Source organism: Drosophila gunungcola (assembly GCF_025200985.1).
Source record: "Drosophila gunungcola strain Sukarami chromosome 3L unlocalized genomic scaffold, Dgunungcola_SK_2 000002F, whole genome shotgun sequence".
Classification (NCBI taxonomy): Eukaryota; Metazoa; Arthropoda; class Insecta; order Diptera; family Drosophilidae; genus Drosophila; species Drosophila gunungcola.
The window spans coordinates 325,667-344,199 of record NW_026453178.1 but is presented as its reverse complement, the minus strand read 5'-3'; the positions used below and the strand labels follow the sequence as shown (position 1 = coordinate 344,199).

Sequence of the window (18,533 nt, the reverse complement as noted above, 5' to 3'; positions counted from 1 at the left end):
ATTTATGAAAGGCCATCTAAATGAAAACCCATTTTAAATACGCTTTTTTGTTGATTAAAATTTATTTATTGTTTCAGTTCTATTACTTTTTTCCCATTAAATTCTTTAACTAAATTCTTTTTAATTTCAGCTCAGGAAGGAGTCCTGCCCAATTGTCAAATCAAGTGCGATGCAGAGCCTTGCAAGAATGGAGGAACCTGCAAGGAGCATTTCGCGGAGCAACTCTCGACCTGCGACTGCGAACACACCAGTTTCCTGGGTGAATTTTGCTCCGAAGAAAAGGGAGCTGACTTCAGTGGCGAATCGACGCTGCAGCGAAAATTCGAACTACTGCCCGGTACAGGTCGCGTTGACTATGTGCGCCTGCAGCTGGCCTTCTCGTCCTTCGACCTGCGACGGGCCAATCGCATAATGCTGCTGATGCAGACGGAGGCGGAGCGGAGCTACTACCTCCTGCTGGCCATCACCTCCGATGGCTACCTGCAGCTGGAGGAGGATCGCGACAATGGGCGCACGGTGGGCGCCCGGATCGATCGGAATTTCCTAAACAGTGCCAGGCACTCGGTGTACTATGTGCGCAATGGCACCCAATCGCAGCTCTTCATCGATCGCGAGCAGGTGCCCCTCACCGAGTTTGCCGCTCGTGTCCTCACAACTGGCGGCGATGCGGGCTCGAATCGCGTCCAGATCGGCGGCATCAACAGCACGGACTCGCGGTTCGCCGTCTTTAAGAGCTACAGCGGCTGCCTGTCGAGTGAGTGTCGTAAATTTTATCTCCGTCCGCCATTAATTTCTTTTCGGTCTCATCAAGTGACATGTCCCTGCACTCCCCTCCCTTTGCTCACCAAAAAAATTGTTACCAAGGGCAGTTATAATATCCGAAATAAAGTACACAAGAAAATTTTTAGATGTTTAAAAAAAATGATTTAAGGAGAAGAATTTTTTAAATACTCACCAAATGTTTATAGGAAAACTGTTCATGTTTTCATTGTTTTCTTTATTTTTAAATATTACGAAACTGTTTTTGAAAAATGTATTATTCAATATTGTTTATTATTGTTATAAATCAAATCTTAACAAAAATATTAATAACATCCAATCAGTAATATCCAAAATAAAGTTCACATGAAAATATACAGATGTAAGGATTTTTAAGGACTTTCGCTAAAATTATTTTTGTTATTTAAAGATTCGAATTCTTTCAAAATTTACTTAATATTTGACAAGCTAAAAATACGGCTCATTATTAAAGAGCTTTAAAAATATTATTAAATAATTCAATCTTTCAAAATTTTGTTTAGCCCAAAGTTCAATTTTAATTTGTAAAGAGAAATCTCAGCAAATAAGATATTTAACTATCAGAAAAAAATTTGTTTATAATATATCGCTAAAAAATAATGAACTGAAGAAATAATTCTGATTCAAAATGTGAACATATAAATATGTTGCACCTTCTTATTTTGTATAATATAGTTTAATCTTGACAAAAGTAAGAAAAACGATGAAGGACTTAGATTTTCTCGCAGTGTGTCCTCTGCTTAACTGCTCCAACTTTATGAACTCACTGAGATGAGCGCTTAAAATTCCGAGGGGCAGGGGAGAGATAGTGCTCGCCGAGGGGGCTAGCGTAAAACTACTTCACATTGTTGACCAAAAAATTAAATTTATTCGCTGCCATAAAAAGTCATTTCCGTGGCCGTGGCGTTGTTGCCATAAATTCTGTCACTTTTTGCTCTCAAGATTTACAGTGGCTCATATTTAAATTGCTGCTTTGCTGCCACTCCAAACCGCAGCACAGAGTCCAGCACTTTGATTAAAAATTCAACCAGGCTCTTACCAAAATCTCCACTTTCCTCAACCGCCCATTAAACAGCTGTTCAACCGGCCACGCCCACACCACATGTGGGCGGGTTATAAAACTTCCTTGATTATTCCATTAAAGAAATATCGAACTATAGTGCTTTACTTTTGGTCAATAACAAAGACTATTAAGCTCATTGGCACAGTGGGGTAAAATTAATGAAAATACTGGAAATTATGTTGGGTTTAATCATATGAAAAATAATTATTAATTATTATTTTAAACAATGACTACTTCTCACTAATTTCCTTAGGAGTCCATCGACAACTGTAGCTTGAATTTGTATATTCAAAGTCCACTATCAAATAGGCACACACAAGAGCTAAGTCGCGACCTTAATTATCATTTAAACACACTAGAAATGCCATTAATTTGCCAATTTGGAAGAGTACTCCCCTCAAAATACACAATCAGGGAGCGTCGGCGTTGTGGGAGTTTACCGATAGGCATTAAAAATGTTATTGCTAATTTCGGGACGGGCATCAAACACGCACGAATGGCTTGCCACCCCAAAGTTTCTCCTCGGAACGGCGGAACCAAAGCCAAAGTCAGAGTCAGTCGAGCCCAACCCACCGAGCCAAGATGGCAAACGCAATTCCAATTTCCACTCCGCCATCCACACACATTTGCATTTCAATTTGAATTAATGACCAATACTAATGAAAATTTCAACTCCCAACCCCCCTGCACGACCACCGCAAATTGGGTAAACCAACTGGCCATCGATAGACATCTATATACAGGTGAACGGGCATGTTATGAAGCCACTCGAGGAGTATATGCTATTCACAAAGTCCACCGCCGACAACATTACGGTCATCAATCCGCAGGGAGTGCGTAGCGCCCAGTGCAACGCCAAATTCGATGTGAGCGAGCAGCCGACCCAGGAGCCCATGGTCAACGTCAGCATGGTGGGTAGAGCACTGCAAAAAAATTATGGGGAACTTGTGAAGACAATGTAAAAAATACTTTTTATGGGTATGTTGAGTAGCACACTGCAAAATAAATACGTGGAACTTGTAAAGCCAACTTTAGGGTACAACAAAAAAATTAACTCTTTAAAGACCGATTTCTAAATGTCATTTTATTCATTACTTGCATTACATTGTTCGGTACCGAAAATTCGTCCAAATGAATAATGTCAAATAATCTTCAAGTTAAGAGTAAATTATTCTGTCAGTGCAAAGAGGGAGAATGCCTGTTAGGGGGTTTTGGGAATCGGATTATCCGAGGCAACCAGGCGACAAATTGTGCTAATGAATGCCCTGCCTGTCTACCTGTGTATCGCAGATTCCTGAGCCGTGGGTGGAGGAGCCGCCGGCCCGCGTCCCCTACGTCCCGAGATTCGTGTACGATGAGAACAAGCAGGAGGACTCCACGCAGGTCGTCTTCCTCACGCTGACCAGTGTCTTCGTCATCATCGTGATCTGCTGCCTGCTGGAGGTGTATCGCAGCCACTTGGCCTACAAGAAGCGCATCGAGCGCGAGACGGACGAGGACATCATCTGGTCCAAGGAGCAGGCCACCAAAATGCACGAGTCGCCAGGTGTTAAGGCCGGCCTCCTGGGCGGTGTGACGGCTGGCGCTGGCAATGGCCTGCCGCCCTATACCTACAAGGCGGTAAGTAATGGCCTCAGCCGGTAATAATGCTTTATTAACTCCCTTAAAGTGCACTGAGCAAACAACATACAATATAAACCTATCTTCCAGAAATAATATTAATAATAATAATGAGATCAATATAATAATAATCAACCATTCAATAACTTCCTTGAAGTGCACTGATAAAATAGACCATTTTTAGTTTAGACAAAAAATAAACCTTTCTTCCAGAATTAATAATCATAATGAGATAATAATAATAATAAATTTTGTATCTTAAAAATAAAAAGTTTACCAAATTTAAAATTAAATTTCTTTTTTTGTGCATATCACAGCTGCCGCAGGAGGATAAAAAGCCCGGCAATGGTGCCCCCTTGGTGGGCATATTGAAGAACGGCAGTGCCACGCCCACGCAGCCTGGCACTCCCACCGCCATGTCCAAAAACGGTGACATTGCCTCGCGCATCGAAGAGGAGGAAGAGGAGGAGGACGAGGCTCCAGCTCCGACTCCTGTGGAAAAAATTGAAGAAAAAAGCAGCGAAAAAGAGGAGCCTCAGAAGGATACACCTGCCACCGAAGTGAAGGAGTCACAGGCTCAGCCACCTGAGCAGATGACGACAGACACCACCGACTCCTCTGCCCCAGCAAATGGTGCGTCCATATAAATCACTCAAAATCCCACACAATATGAACAATTTAAAATTGGCTTTCGGACCGCTGTCACTGAAACAAAATTTAAAAGCAGAAGTTTCAGCTCTTTACTTTTTTTCAGACTACAAAGTTCTACAGAAAACGTATTTGTATATAATTTTAGCTTTTTTCTTCTGATTCCCTGAGGTGTACATTTTTGTTTCTAAATTTAGTATATTGTACAAAATTTTTAAAATGTTAAAACATAAAATCATGATGAATGTCTTATTTCTTAAAAGTTGTATGCAGGACGTACATTTCCATTCAAGATTAAGAATATTATTTATAATTTTAAATGTATAACAAAGAAGTTTTAATTTTCATTGTTTTTTTTTCTGTGCAGCTTCCAAGGAGCCGGAGGCAAAGGCAGAGTCCTCAGAGCCATCAGCTCAGTTGCCCGCCGCCCAAAACGGACAGTTGCCCCAAAATGAGCCGGTGGCTGCAGGGGATGAGGGGCACGTCCTGGTGCCAAGTCTACCGGTAAGCAGAGGACCCCAACCCAGTGTAAACCTTATCAGAATGGCGCCAATAGTCACAATCAGCGAGACCAATTTGCATGAATTGGGCTGAGAGGCGCGGCCTTGGCATTGGCATGTAAATAACACCCAAAAGCACTCATCCACCCAGAAACACAACACACCATACACACACACACCATACACACACCACAAGTCAAGTGGAAGAGCTTGTCATTACATAATGTAAGCCAAAGTAAATGGCCTGCAAATACATGGGCATACAGCTGTAAGGCATGAAAGTGCATCATTCACAATGCAATTGCAAGGACATCCCGGAAGACAAACACACACATATTCATGCACTAATATTTGGACAGTCAACGGGGACATTAGCAGTCAGATTGGATAAACAAATGTTATAATGTCAAGTACAATCAGGGTTACACACGACTGGAAAGCGACGGTAATTGCCACTCAAGGGATTTATCAATAGCATATCGAGTATTACTAACAATGCAATGTTGCCAGGACCTCTTTTGCAAATTACTTTAAGAATTTAGAGGTCCATTTGTTTCTTAAATAGTCTGTTCTTAATTTGTTTACTTTGAAATCTTTTATTTGACCTGTTGTTATATAAATAAGTACATTACATTTATATCGATTATTCAATATTATTTAATTTCTAAATTTTATATTATTTTAGTTGTAAGACATTTTAACTCATACCTTAAATTTATACTCCGATTTTTAAATAAAATCACTAATTGGCTCCCAAACAACAAATGTATGTATTTTACACTTAAAGTCTTTAAAAGTTATTTTACTTTTTGCCTAAAAATTTTAAAAATTAAAATGAATTGCAATTTCTAAATCAACTCAATCAAAACTCATCGGGATTAAAACAAGTCAATTAATAGTTATCTATATATAAGGAAATATTTTCTGGTCTATTTAATTTACATTCAAATACAATATATCGTTCATTGTCCTTTAAATTTTAAATTGAGAAAAAATTTTGTCACTTTATGGTTTTGAATAAGTAAACAAACTCCCATTTATTAACCAGCTAAATATTTGATTGGTTTAATAAATAAGTAAATAGTTATTCGACAACTCTAATTTATATATGTAATAGGAACAATTTTCGTGAACGTTTCAGCATGACCCTAACATTTGAAATATATTCTTAATGGCATTTTAAGTTATTTACTTTGCATGTCTGCATGTGTGCGCCAGCGTTGTGCCCTCTCTTTTGCACACTGCCTGGCGGCCATCATCGACTTGGGGTAAATGTTCTGTTTAATTAAAATGCATTTAATTGAATTTAACTAAATAAACAAAACTTGTGAAAATATTTCCCTCGTTTTCAGTGTGCATATTTGGATAGCAACAAACACGGTCTGGTGTATTTTAAAAATATTTAATCACAATATAATGGTAAAGCACACACCCGTGCGTAAGCGAATGTGTTTTTGTGCGTGTCGTTTTAATTGTTGATATTAAATGCGCTTTCGGCTGGACTGTTTAATTAAATTTAACAGAAACCAACCGAGAAAAACAAAAAAAAAGGAGAAAAGGGGAAAAACTATTGACAATTGGCTTATCGCGACGAAATTGGCCAGGCCAATAGGTATTGGATGGAACAATGCTTTTGCCAATCGTTTCAATTTAATTATTCCTCAATTATTGTATAAGCCGATTAAAGGCACTATCAAGTTGAATGAATTAATTGCAGCGAAGGTGATTGATGCAGTCGAACTCCAAAAAATATGCTATAGTTTTTGTGTGGCAGTAGAAAACAAATGATTTGAATTGCGTTTGCAATTAATTTAATTAAATGGTAAATTAAATTGAGGCAATGGTTAAAACTGGTTTTGGTCTTTCTTACTTGCTTTAAGAATCTCTTATGCTAATCAATTAAATGATTTAGATTGCTTTTGCATTTTAAGCTTTATTGTGGCTGTATTAAAAATTCATTAAAATATTTGTAGGGCCTTCCTTGACTTAAGTATTTTGCTAGGTTTAGTTTACTACAGCTAGGTTGCATTTAACATTAAATAACTACATTATTTTTGTAAGTACTTTATTTAAGAGTCTCTTAACATGCTAAAAATAAAACCAAAAATCTACTTACTTTTTACCTAATTAATTTTGATTTCTTTGAAAAAGCTCTTCAACCCTGAGCATAATACGAATTTGGAGCATTTAATGTGTGCTTGGATGACCCTTGAATGTTAGCTACTTGATAGTTTTTACATCTCTTTGAAAGTTTCCGATTTCTCTTTGTGTGTGTGTGTGTGTGTGTGTGTGGTTGTTCATGTCTTCTCTTAGCCCGTTTTCTTTGTATAATGGCCAATTCTTTTTCCTTTGTTAGCCTTGCCAAAAAAAACCAACAAAATGAAACCTTTGGCTTGGCTGTTGTGGCCAGGACAATTTCTTAAGCGGCATCAATGCAATTTCTTGCTAAGGGCAGTCGGCTCCTCCTTTGGTTTTTGCAGCCAAGCCAATTGTCTAAAATGTTATTTAATAGAAAAAAGCGCCCTGGCCAGCAAAAAAGTTAAAATACCTCCGAACCAAAAATAAATTGAACTGCATTTTGGGGGGGATGTGAGTCCACTTCACCCCTTCTACTCCTTTGTTAGAGGACATTTGCCAAATGAATATGCGTTGAAGAAAATCTGGGAAATCCCTTGCAAGAAAAACTTGGCTTTTTGCAATGAACTTGGGCCCAAGAATAACAATTGTTGCAGGCCACACAATTTATGGGTGCATGATGGGAAAGCCGGTCTGCTTGCTTATCAAGGGCCTGTCCATGATTTATATAGATTGTATATGCTTGGCGGTGACCAGAAACTCTTTTGGCCAGAGAAAACTTAAGACAAAACCTTCAACTAAGCAACAAACGCGGCAAGAACTTTCAACTTTTGCATCGACTTTTCGGCACGCCCAAAAACAAACTTCCACCGAAGTTCGAACTCCCTTTTCCGTCGCCCTCGTTCGTTTTCTGAAGGGGAAATTGGAAAAGCAAAATATTGAACTTATTGGCTTTCATGTAGTTTTAGCTGGAAAAGTGTCTATCGAGGGGGTCGCATGTTACTTTTGAGCTTACTTAGCATGTACTTTGTCTGAGCTTAAGCTGCAGCGAAATTGAATTTTCCCGGCATTTTCTCGGGGCCAATCGCTGCACATTCAAATCTGGCGATGAATTTTCCAACCTTTTTTTGTTGGTTTTTTTTTTGTGTTAGTTTCATGGCGCTTTTGGTGACACCCAAAAAAATGGCGAAAGTTGTGCGGAGCGCAAAGTGCGTGCGGCATTGTCTACCGCCGACACCCAACTTGGCCCACATTTTCCCGTCATTTCCCCGCCGCTTTCCACATTTCCACTTGACTTGCGGCGTCTACGCGAGCCTGATTGCAAAGCAACCGAAATTGAAGCGCACTCAAAACTTTTTTCCTGCCTCAAAATCAAAAAGTTTCGCTTCTCAAAGAGTGTGAGTCTGCTGGTTGCTCCATAAAAAAGGGGTTAATACAGTGGCTGATCGGTGGGAATTTCTCTTTTTAAAACGAGTTTTCTAGGAAAATAACTTTGCCGTCAAAATTTAATTCGATTAACTAGGTCGCTTTTATTTTTGATCTTTCAAATAATCCATTAAAGGTACCTTTATTTATTTTGCACAGAATTTTGTTTACACAAAAATATTTTTTTATATTCATGCAATCATGACTTACAATACCAAAAATGCTACTTAAACATTAAACAATTGACATAAAATTAAATAATTAACATCAAATCATTTACTTAACTCTTATTATATGCCTTACACTCCAATCAATAATTTTATTCAATTTAAATAAAATTTAAGTTCAGTTTTAATCCATGTTTAATATATAAAAAGTTTCTTTTTCAAACGATCTCTGGTCTAAAATAGATTCTCGTATTCTTGTCCTCTTAAAAATTCCTCTTCTAATATGTTCAATATGCGAATTAATAAAATCCTTTATAATATATCCAATTATAGTATGTTATAAACACTTAGTATATTAAAGACTGCCCATTTCAGACTTTCTTTCATCATACTGATAATGTTTTTATTTAATATATAAATAAATACATACAAAATCTTTTCAACATACTATATCTGTTACATATATTTTTTCAATATACTTTTCACTTTTCGGTAGTTTACTGTAGAGAAAGTCGTAGGGGGAAGCTGCATCCTTTGTTTAAACAGCACCAAAAAGTGCAAGTGCCTCAGCTGGTGGGTGTTTTCTGCTCGTACTGCTGCTTTCTTCTGAGGCTTCTCCCGTCATGCATGCCAAGTTTCTTTTTATTCAAAATTGTTTGTGTGGGCGTCTTTGCACTTTTCTTTCATCTTTCTGCTGGTGTTGGTGCTGGTGCTTCTGCTCCGTTTCTTGCTCGCTTTTCCAGCTTTTCCAGCATTTCCACAGCCCGCCTGCCGCCGCTGTTCATTTTGGCCTGCCGCAAACGCAGCACGCACTTAACTTTCCCAGCTACCACAATGCTGCGGTGAAACTCATTACGAGCTTAGAATGCAAAAACGAAACCCCAAGCCCCCACACACTGCAGCAACAACAAAGACTGCACATGCACAACCGAAAAAGCAAACCCACTGGCAGCACCCACATGTCGAGGCCATCGCACAGATTTTGTGCTGTTTGCTCAAGTTTTATATAAATCTTAATGAAGACAAAGAAGTCGAAGCGAGCTAATGATGTGTAAATTAAAACGCAGGCCACAATCGAATAAATAAATAGCGGGGAGGCGTTGATTGGAGGGGATTTAAAGTGTTGAGGCAGATAATTTTGTATTTACTTTAAAAAATGGGGTTTGAGGTGTTAGGGCAAATAATTTTCTTAATTTTCCATAAAAAAGCTAATAAATAAATTGTATTTTTCAAATTGCCTCTGATTTAAATCAATGTTTAGGCATTTATATTAATTGCTTTTTTTTAATTTTTGATAAATTTCCCTTTTCTTTAATTTCAATTACTTTCCTTTCCATTTTATAAATTCCTTCTCAAAACTTCGAGACTATATTTAAAGTATTTAGTATTTGATTGCCTCTGTAAAAAACATTTTAATTAGATTCGCATGTTTTCACTTAGCTTTTCAAGTGCACAACAAAACAATGACTTTAAAGAAGAACAATACGGGTGAAATACAAAGAGCTTGGCTTTGGTTCTCCTTCTCAAATTACGCACTTGAATGGGTCCTTAGTTAAGGGAATTTTTCTCCCTACCTTGTCCAAAAAAGGCACACCAAAGCTGACGAATTTCAATTTGTCTTGCTCTAACATCAAATAGGCAAATCGTGTTGTTAACAAGTGAGCTTTACCAATTTCGCGTGCATGCAAATTAAAAAAGAGCCAACAAAACCAGCATGAAGGTATGTCAACGAATGGAATGAAACAAAACTAATCAAAGAAAATCTTTTCTTAAAAGAAATGTCTCTTGCATGAAGATTATTTAAAAGCACCCACCGTGGCCCGAACAGAAAAAATATGAGCCGAAAAAGTTTTTAATAAAAAGCAATACGAAACATTTCTGCACTTTGACAGCAGCAACAGCAGCAGCAACAGCAGCAACATGAAATGCAAAAGCAGCTGCCGCAGCAACGACAACTGCCACAAAGAGGCGGTTCACTTCAGCAGCTGAGTTCCAAGCGGAGAAAACCAGGATCGGGGGGAAATGGTGGCTCCGGAGGAGCTGGCACAGTATCCATTTCTGGCTCTGGCTCTGGAGCTGGAATTGGAATTGGACCGGCAACAGTGCGGCGACAAGTTTCTTGGGGTCCGCCAATCGTGGCCGAAACGGATGTGGATTTGGCCAACAGCAGCAGTAGCGGCAGTAGTACAAACACCAACAGCAATGGAAATCGCAAGCCGGGTGGTGGTGGCAAACAAAATGGATACCATGGCGTCAATAGACGGGCCACCACCACCAGAAACTGACGGAATGCAAAAAATTGTGCCAGAAAAGCTGTATAAAAGCATAAATATTTAGGCAAATTGATGGCAAGACAACACAGGACTGAATAAACAAGGCACAAAAGGCACGAGAACGAGACGAGAGTCAAAAAACAAAAGCAATTTGTATAAATAAAAGCAAGTCAAAGTGCGACAGAGACAAAGGCAAAGCAAATAATACAAATTGAAAAGAAGCAAGTCCTTGAATTGTTGTGTATAAAGAAAACTGTCTGCCCATCGACATGAATATTCCTCAACGAAAAAAAAAATGGCAAAAACTTTTTGCATCAAATTTAACCAAACGAAACTTGCACACAAATTTGGCCAAAAGTTGATTAAATATGACATGGAATTTAAGACTTTGGTTTAAATACATTTGGACAAGGACAAAAAGAAACCAAAACTATTCTTAGAATTAGTTGGAAATATATATTGTATCTATGTCATTTAAGAGTTTTTCGTAGAAATCATAAAACACACTATTAAAACTAAAGTTAGTTTTGATAAATTAAATCTTTATTTTCATAAGAAAAGTATTTTTGTGTAATTAAAAGAAATTAACGAAAAAATGCCATTTCAAATTAAGAATAACCCCTTTGAAACTCATAAACTTACATGTAAATTGATCTTTTAAAGTTAAGCTCGAAATTGCTTTTGTCGGTACGCAAAAGTTGCCTCCATTAAGTTTTAAGAATTGCACAACTTTCATTCTTTCCCTTTTTGCAATTTCCCTTTTTTTTTGTTTATTGTAAATTCCATTCCTTACTGTTGTGATATACGAAGGTAATAAAAGTTCTTTGGCCGGAAAATGAGAACACAACTTTAACTTGTTTCATATTAAATGATGAAAAATTACGTAGAATAACTCGGCCATGCATCAATTCATTTAAATGCGTTTATTAAAAAACTTTCCATCAGCAAAATGCTGACGACAACAACAAGCGAGCAGCATCATCGAGATTGATACAACAACAAGGAGCAATGAAGTCTCAGAGAAGATGGAAAAAGTAAAGCGCACATAATGGCACTTCAATATGTGGGGGGAAAATGGGTGGAAAACTGACGATATAGTGTGTATTATGGGGGAAAACGAGGGGCTTTCAGGGGGGAGACAGCTTGTTAGTGGCTTTGTTGGTCAGTACTTTTAACTAATGTGTTTTGTGCGACCATAGAAAATCTCAAGTACTCATAGACGCACAGACACTCATGCACTGGCTCTCACACATATTTGATGTACTTAACGTTTGCACTGCGAGAAAATTGCTGTACCATTCGATAAAAAAAACAGAATTTTAAACATTATTTAAACGTCTTTAGAATTTAAAAGAAATTTATTTTGTTTGTTTTATTTTAAATCATAATTATGACAATACTGGTACCCAAACATTTAGACAAAATATAAACTTTTGTACTCAGAATACAATTTTTTTATTAGCTTCAAAAATTTAAAAAAGGTCTTAAGAATATACAAAAAATCTATTTGGTGTGTTCAGGCCAAAGTGTAAACATATTCTACTCATATAAAATTTTTTTTTAATTTCCTTAAATGTATTGTAAATATGCACTATTATTTCTCTGAGTGCTGTTTCACTTACTTTGAAGGGTGCCAGCGAAACCGCAAACGACGTGTGTGTGGAAAAGGGCAGCTTACTGTATATAGCTAGTCTGGCGCTGGGATTCCCTTGAGCTCCTTCAGTTTCGGCTCCTGCCTGCATAAAATAACCGCATAAAATGTCGTTAAGTATAACGAAATTGAGTCTGCACATAAATTCAGATTATGAGATTAAAATGTTGTGATTTTCGCACATAGAGCGAGTCCCTGGTCCGGCCAGAAAATCCTTTTTTGGGTGATGAAACCCAAAAACGAACGCCAAATATTTCGGATGGAGAATGCTCTGGAATAAGCAATAGCAGCAGGCCCCATCAAAAGTGGCAGCAACATCAACAGCAGTCAAGCCAATGTAATGAGTTTATATCGCCCTTTTGCCCTGAAGCATAAATTTATGAAAAAACAACAAGGCCAAGGCACAGTGGAAATAATCTGATGTGATTATTTAAATCAGATAGCCAATGGCTTAAAATTATAGGGCAGACAAAGTTACTAAGCCAAGTTGTTAAATATTTTTTTATATACGTTTCTAAAAAAGTTTTTTATTTTTTTTGTTCTATGTTTGAAAAAAAAACTTTTAAAAAAGTTTTTTCGAATTTGTCCTTCTTTAAATAACCTTTAATCTGTTTCCTAATATCTGGATGAGTTGTATTAAAACTGCGTATAAAAAGTTTTGGAATAGGAATTTAAAGTAGCTAATTTCAAAACACGATAATGATTAATTCCACTGTACGCCTGACGAATAATAAAGAAGTTGCGGTTGTGGCTGGTGATCAAAGTCAAATATTTGGCTTGAATGCTTACAAATTGGGTCAGCTAGTAATGTCCTGGCCGCCGGCTATACAGCTCAACCCATTTCGATGTGAATTTCCCAAAAACAGAGACCTATCAGCTGTCGCTCCATTATGACGCTAATTGCCAGGACATACTGGCGAAAGGATTAGCAGCATGCAAAGTGTTTGGCGGAGAATCGATGAGACCGCAAAATCAGGAAAAGAAAGGACATGAGATGACACGGCTGACCCATAAACCGTTTAGTTTGTCCTAATCCGGTTATATATCCGGATTAGCGAGCCAGTTGTGCCATGAACGCGTATTTTTTTCGCTACTCCCGAGCACTTTACGACACTTTTTAGGTAATGAATGGGATTACATTTTTTTAATCCACTGCCACCCGCGTGCTGTAAAAAAATTAATGACAAAAAAAACTGCATACAGGTCAGTATTTGGCCTGCGAACACCGATTGACCTGCGAGGATGGGCCTCATGAATGGGCAGGTCAGAAATAAAGGATTGCGTATAAAATAAGCCAGCAACGCTGATGCAACCAGCAAACGCAGCTAAGCAATCGCACAGACAAGATGTGTCTGATCCAGAAAAACACGGAATTCAAGGAGAACTCGAAGACGAATCCTTCCCAGGAATCGCCACCAAAATCTCCCACCGCCGCATATGCAATGTTCATGCACCGCGAAGAGTTGAGAAGGAGAAAAATTCACGTTTCTCGGGTTTCTGCCACCAAAATTCACCTCACGAGCGAATTAATCGAAAGGACTAAACAGAATATCAGGCAGTGCAGCTTCGAGGATCTGGAGATTCTCGCCAGGGAGACGCTCTTCAAAAAGAATCTGCAGCGACATTTGTACTATCGGCGCATGCAAATTCATCAATGGATGATGATCAAGAAAAAGCAGCAAGCCAAGGAGAAAAAATGAGCGAAATGTAATAAAATTAAGTAATATAAGAACAGCAAAGTGATTATTTAATAGTAATTGTATTGTAAATAAGGTTTAATTAATATCAATAAAAATTAAGTAAAATCAAATCAATTGTATTGTTTAACAAAAGAAAAACTGAGAAACACTAACCACATAAATATAAAAAAAACACTGGAAATGGTATGAAAAATCTACAAATATCTGAATTAATATTAATATTTTTAGCTACATGCTTAAATTAAAAACTGTATTTTATGACAGAGAAAAAATTGGGGAAAACTTCACATACAGAAAATAGCTCTCTAAATGAAGTGAAAAATAGTAAAATATTTGAATTAATAGGTACATTTTAAACCATTTACAAAAAGAAAAAACATCCTTAAAATCCATAAATTCCATTTAAAATAAACATGCCCAACCATTACAATTAAGAATATCTGCGATCAACCAGAAGATAGTGTTGAACGTTAAATGAAACTTAAATTAAGCTTCAGTCATTTGTAAAAGCGAAGCAGAAAAGTAAAATGCCCCTCACTTTCACATCTTATCTTTGCTCCGGCAAAAGTGCAATTTTCCATTTAAATATTTGATCATGTATACGTATTCCCCAGTCGTAATTGTCAGGGAGCAAAGAGTGTCGTCGTCGTCGGCAGTCGACCTGCACTTGTAATGGGTGTAAAAACAAATTTGCACATGATTACCAAAAACCCGGTCTGCAAAACTGCGAACATTTAATACAACTCAAACAAAATGGGGCGTTGCATAAATTTGAAGAGGCGGGGTGTAGAAAAATTCTTGCCTTTTTAGACTACATAAATTTTAATTAAATGTCACTCATACGCCATGTACGCCAAGCACAATGTGCACCACCGAACGGAGTTGAGTGTGTACATGATGTGTGTGTGTGTACTTTATATATATGTGAAACTGAGTGGTTGTGTCGTGAGAGTGTGTAAGTGAGGCGACAAATGAATGCACATGAAAGTGGCGCACGAATTACAGTTTATTGAACACCAACACCAGCAGGATCCAGTATATAGGATAATGGACGAAGGCCAATGGCGACGAGAGTGCAGCTCATCTAAAGCGGAGCGTAAGAACAAAGCAGGACACCAAGGAGTCTGGAATGTTTCCAATGCCTCGCAGCTGCGAATTTTACACAATTTATCCGAAATTTATTTTATGGATATTTCCAAATAGCTAAATATAAAATAAACAAATTTTTCTTCAAATTGGTTAAATTTATGACAAAATTTATTTAAAAAAAAATGTAATATTATTTAAACAAAAATGTAATTTTATTTTATAGTTTAAATAGTATTAATATTGTAATATATATTTGTAACAAAAAAAATATTTAGATTTTACTGAAGTCAGGATAAATATGAATATTACATTTTTGATTAAATATTATTGATTATTGTTCTTTCAGCATACATATATGTAAACAAAATACATACTTTCAATTTTTAAAGTGAGATTTTTAAAGTCAAAAATTGTCATTAACTCTTTTACACCTTCGATAAAAAAAGTATTTATATGTATTAACGTTAACATATTCCCTTCTACTTTTTCAAATTTCATAAAATCCATGAAACCCAAATATCAAATACAGAAAAGGCAAAAAAAAAAAAGGAAATGGGTACAGAAGCCAATTGCCTCGGTTGCTTGGCAGCTCTAGCTCTAATTATTTTTTTGCAACTTTTTGTGTGTCGGTCGCAGTTTGTTTGTTTCCATTGGTGGCGAATCTGTGGCGTTTCCTTTTCGTGCATTTTCATTAAACTTTTACAGCATGCATTATTCATGTTTTACAACAATTGCCATGGTCCAGCAGCAGATGCGGGGCCAAAAGGAAAGCTCCTCATTCTAGTCCCTGTGTTTAATGAAAACCCATCAAAAGCAACACAATCTTTCGCTGCCAATTTGCCACTCCAAAAACTTTTTCAATAATTTTAACATATGTATGCGTCTTGGCTTACTTGACAAATTAACTCAAGTGCGCAATGAAGTGTTCATTGTGCAGGAAAAAGTTTTTCTGATGTCCATTCTGGACTTAAGGCGCTGCCAGGAAAACAAAAAATAACAGGATATATGTAAGATGTGCTTATGCTTCCACACTGATTTTCAGCTTCCATCGAGTGGAAAGTGCTGGCATTTAATAAGAAAAAAAGAAGCTAAACTAAAAAAGTTAAGAAAAATGGATTTATTGTGAGTGTTTTTGATTAAAATTTTTTTTTTTCAAATATCATTGACGTAAAAAGATTAGTTTATTGCTATCCTATAGGTTAATGGGCTTTTAAATTATTTTCAAATCATTTTAAACATTTTTTGTGTTTTCTCAAAGCCTTTAATAAATTAAAGATTTTTCAGTTGTCAGAACAAAAAATGTTGTTTCAGCAATTAACAAAAAAATATTAAAGAAAAACCTATAAATACAAATTTCACGTTTGAAGTTTAACTTTGGAAATTAGTATTTGAAATAAATAAATATATCGTAAAAATGCCAAATTGTCACCACTATTAAATGGAGGCAGTGGCAGAGAGTAATCGTCATGACGGCTTAAAGCAATTTGTTATTAATTTCCGCGTTGAAAAGTTGAAAGAGCGAACTTTTTCTTTCCTTTGTTTCGGCTCTTTCGCTTTTTCCCATATTTTTCCGCCCTTTCCATCGCTTTTCCTCTACCTCACAGTGTCTCAATGCCACTTGGCATTCATTTAATGCGAAAAGTTATTGTCGTTTTTTGTGCTTTTTGTCGTTTGTGTGTGTGTGTGTGTGTTGCTACATTAAAACATGGCCCATAATGGTTAACAAGGCATTTGCTTGTTGACCATCGACCAAATGAGCAGCAAAACTTGTGCTTACATTGTTCAACATGTGTAATAAATATATTGCCATCGCCATCCTTCCCAAATGCGTGCGTATATGGGTTATTGTGCGTGTGTTCAAGGGCGTCATTATTGTAGTTATTACTCAAAGAAAAAGTTTTATAAATTTTGAAATTTTTAAATTTTAATTTTGTTTTATTAAAAGTTTATTTTTAAAACGCATTTTAAAGACGTATGAGTTTAATTATTTAGAAACTAAAGATGATAAAAACTGCACTCGGAAACATTTTTAAAGTTAAATCCAAGAATAGAAAAACACAATTTATTTTATTTTTGTACCAACATTTTCACATTTTCCTCCAGCAGGTAATAAATTGCAATATTCCAGCTATGGATGATGACTTGGCAAAGTACGTTAATACAAACATATTCGAAATGCATGCGCCGCGGCATATGCAATGAAAAATGCCAGAACAACAATCATAATATGGCTTGCAAAGGGTCCTAGATGTTGGGCTGGGGCGGGTAAACCGGGGGGCGTGGCAGGTTGAGGGGCAAATGGATGTGTGTCAGTGTCAGTGTGCTGCATGAAAGTGCAAGTTTTGCTTATTGTTTCCACCACTTCCAATGCCAGTGCATGTAACCTTCAGGCGAGCACAATAAAATTCCACGAAAATGAAACTGAAATGGGTCCATGCAAATGCAACATGGAAAAGTATGAAAATAATAATAATAATAATAATAATACCCAATGGCAATGAGTTTTACAGTTTTAAGACCTGCTTTGTCATCAATTAACAAAGATTTGTATATTCGTGTTTAACTTACTCAGGTGGCTTTTATTAAAATTATCTTAAATTAATCTTAAATAGCTAAACTTAAAAATTGCCATTTTAGTTAACTTCTAGGCACTTTTTAAGAATTAATAAATGTTATTTGCTGTCACCGTTAGTTAATTTATTATATTAGGCTTTGTTTAGATTATTTAAAATAAGTTTATTTTAAATTCTATTAATGTTTCATATCCTGGTTAGGATATTTCCATGGTCATGAATCCTCCTTCTTTTCTAACATCCTCCAATGGGAGTATGTAAATGCATCGCTGTCGCTTGCCCAACATATTTGCACTTGACTGAAAAGCGTTAGACGCTTTCCTTGCAGTTGGTTTTTGGGCAGATGCTGACGAAGCCACGCCCCTTGTTCGTGGAAATAGAGGGGCGAAATTGGGGACCGTGAACCGGGGACATAAAGTATGAGTTGTGAGGCTGCCATACAAAATGCTGTGAAGTGACTGGCGGGTTTCGTGTAACCAAGACACCATCCGGGCACTGACGTGGCTCCTTTGTTGGCCAGAGCCTTGGGGCAGGGATTATATGGGGCAGCAAAATGGATTTTGGACGGGGTCCAGGCAGGTCATGCTCCGCAATCCAAAATGCAATACACGAGGTGCACACACTAAACTCTGATACGCAAACCTACACTTTGAAAATTTCAAAAACTCAAATTATGACGCTATGTTTTTTCATTATACTTTAAAATTAAAGTACATAAAAAAAATAATAAAAACAAAAATGTAGACGTTTTGCCGGCTAACATTATGTTTAAAGCATTTTTTTAAATATAATATTTTTTAGAATAATAACTTGTTATTTATAAGCAAATGTTTTCTTACAGGTTAAATAGTGTGAAATCTAGAAACCTTAAATTCAATCCAGTTAATGAAACCTTAAAGGGGCCACCTAAGAACACTCCGTTTTTATGTATCCTATAGTTTTAGAAAAAT

At 36.8% G+C, this 18,533-nt stretch overlaps 2 protein-coding genes across 8 annotated transcripts in view; both read left to right on the top strand.

The window, feature by feature from the left end:
- Nucleotides 1–18,533, top strand: part of LOC128257964 (axotactin) — a 70,717-nt gene that overhangs the window by 51,038 nt on the left and 1,146 nt on the right. For 3 of the 7 annotated variants that reach the window (XM_052989294.1, XM_052989290.1, XM_052989289.1), the window contains 6 exons: nt 131–754; nt 2,591–2,772; nt 3,152–3,481; nt 3,799–4,114; nt 4,497–4,633; nt 10,190–11,055. In XM_052989294.1, the coding sequence (XP_052845254.1) occupies nt 131–754; nt 2,591–2,772; nt 3,152–3,481; nt 3,799–4,114; nt 4,497–4,633; nt 10,190–10,582 (1,982 nt within the window). In that variant the 3' untranslated portion in view covers nt 10,583–11,055. Of the gene's footprint in view, nt 1–130; nt 755–2,590; nt 2,773–3,151; nt 3,482–3,798; nt 4,115–4,496; nt 4,634–10,189; nt 11,056–18,533 lie in introns of those variants that run through there. The other 4 variants (XM_052989293.1, XM_052989292.1, XM_052989295.1 and 1 more) reach the window with 2 other exon arrangements.
- LOC128257967 (uncharacterized) lies at nt 12,942–14,044 on the top strand. Its single transcript, XM_052989299.1, has one exon. The coding sequence runs from the start codon at nt 13,568–13,570 to the stop codon at nt 13,919–13,921; it is 354 nt and encodes a 117-aa protein (XP_052845259.1). The 5' UTR covers nt 12,942–13,567; the 3' UTR covers nt 13,922–14,044.

Bases quoted from the DNA above. Each gene is read 5' to 3' on its own strand.
- LOC128257967 (XM_052989299.1), top strand. From the start codon at position 13,568: ATGTGTCTGATCCAGAAAAACACGGAATTCAAGGAGAACTCGAAGACG.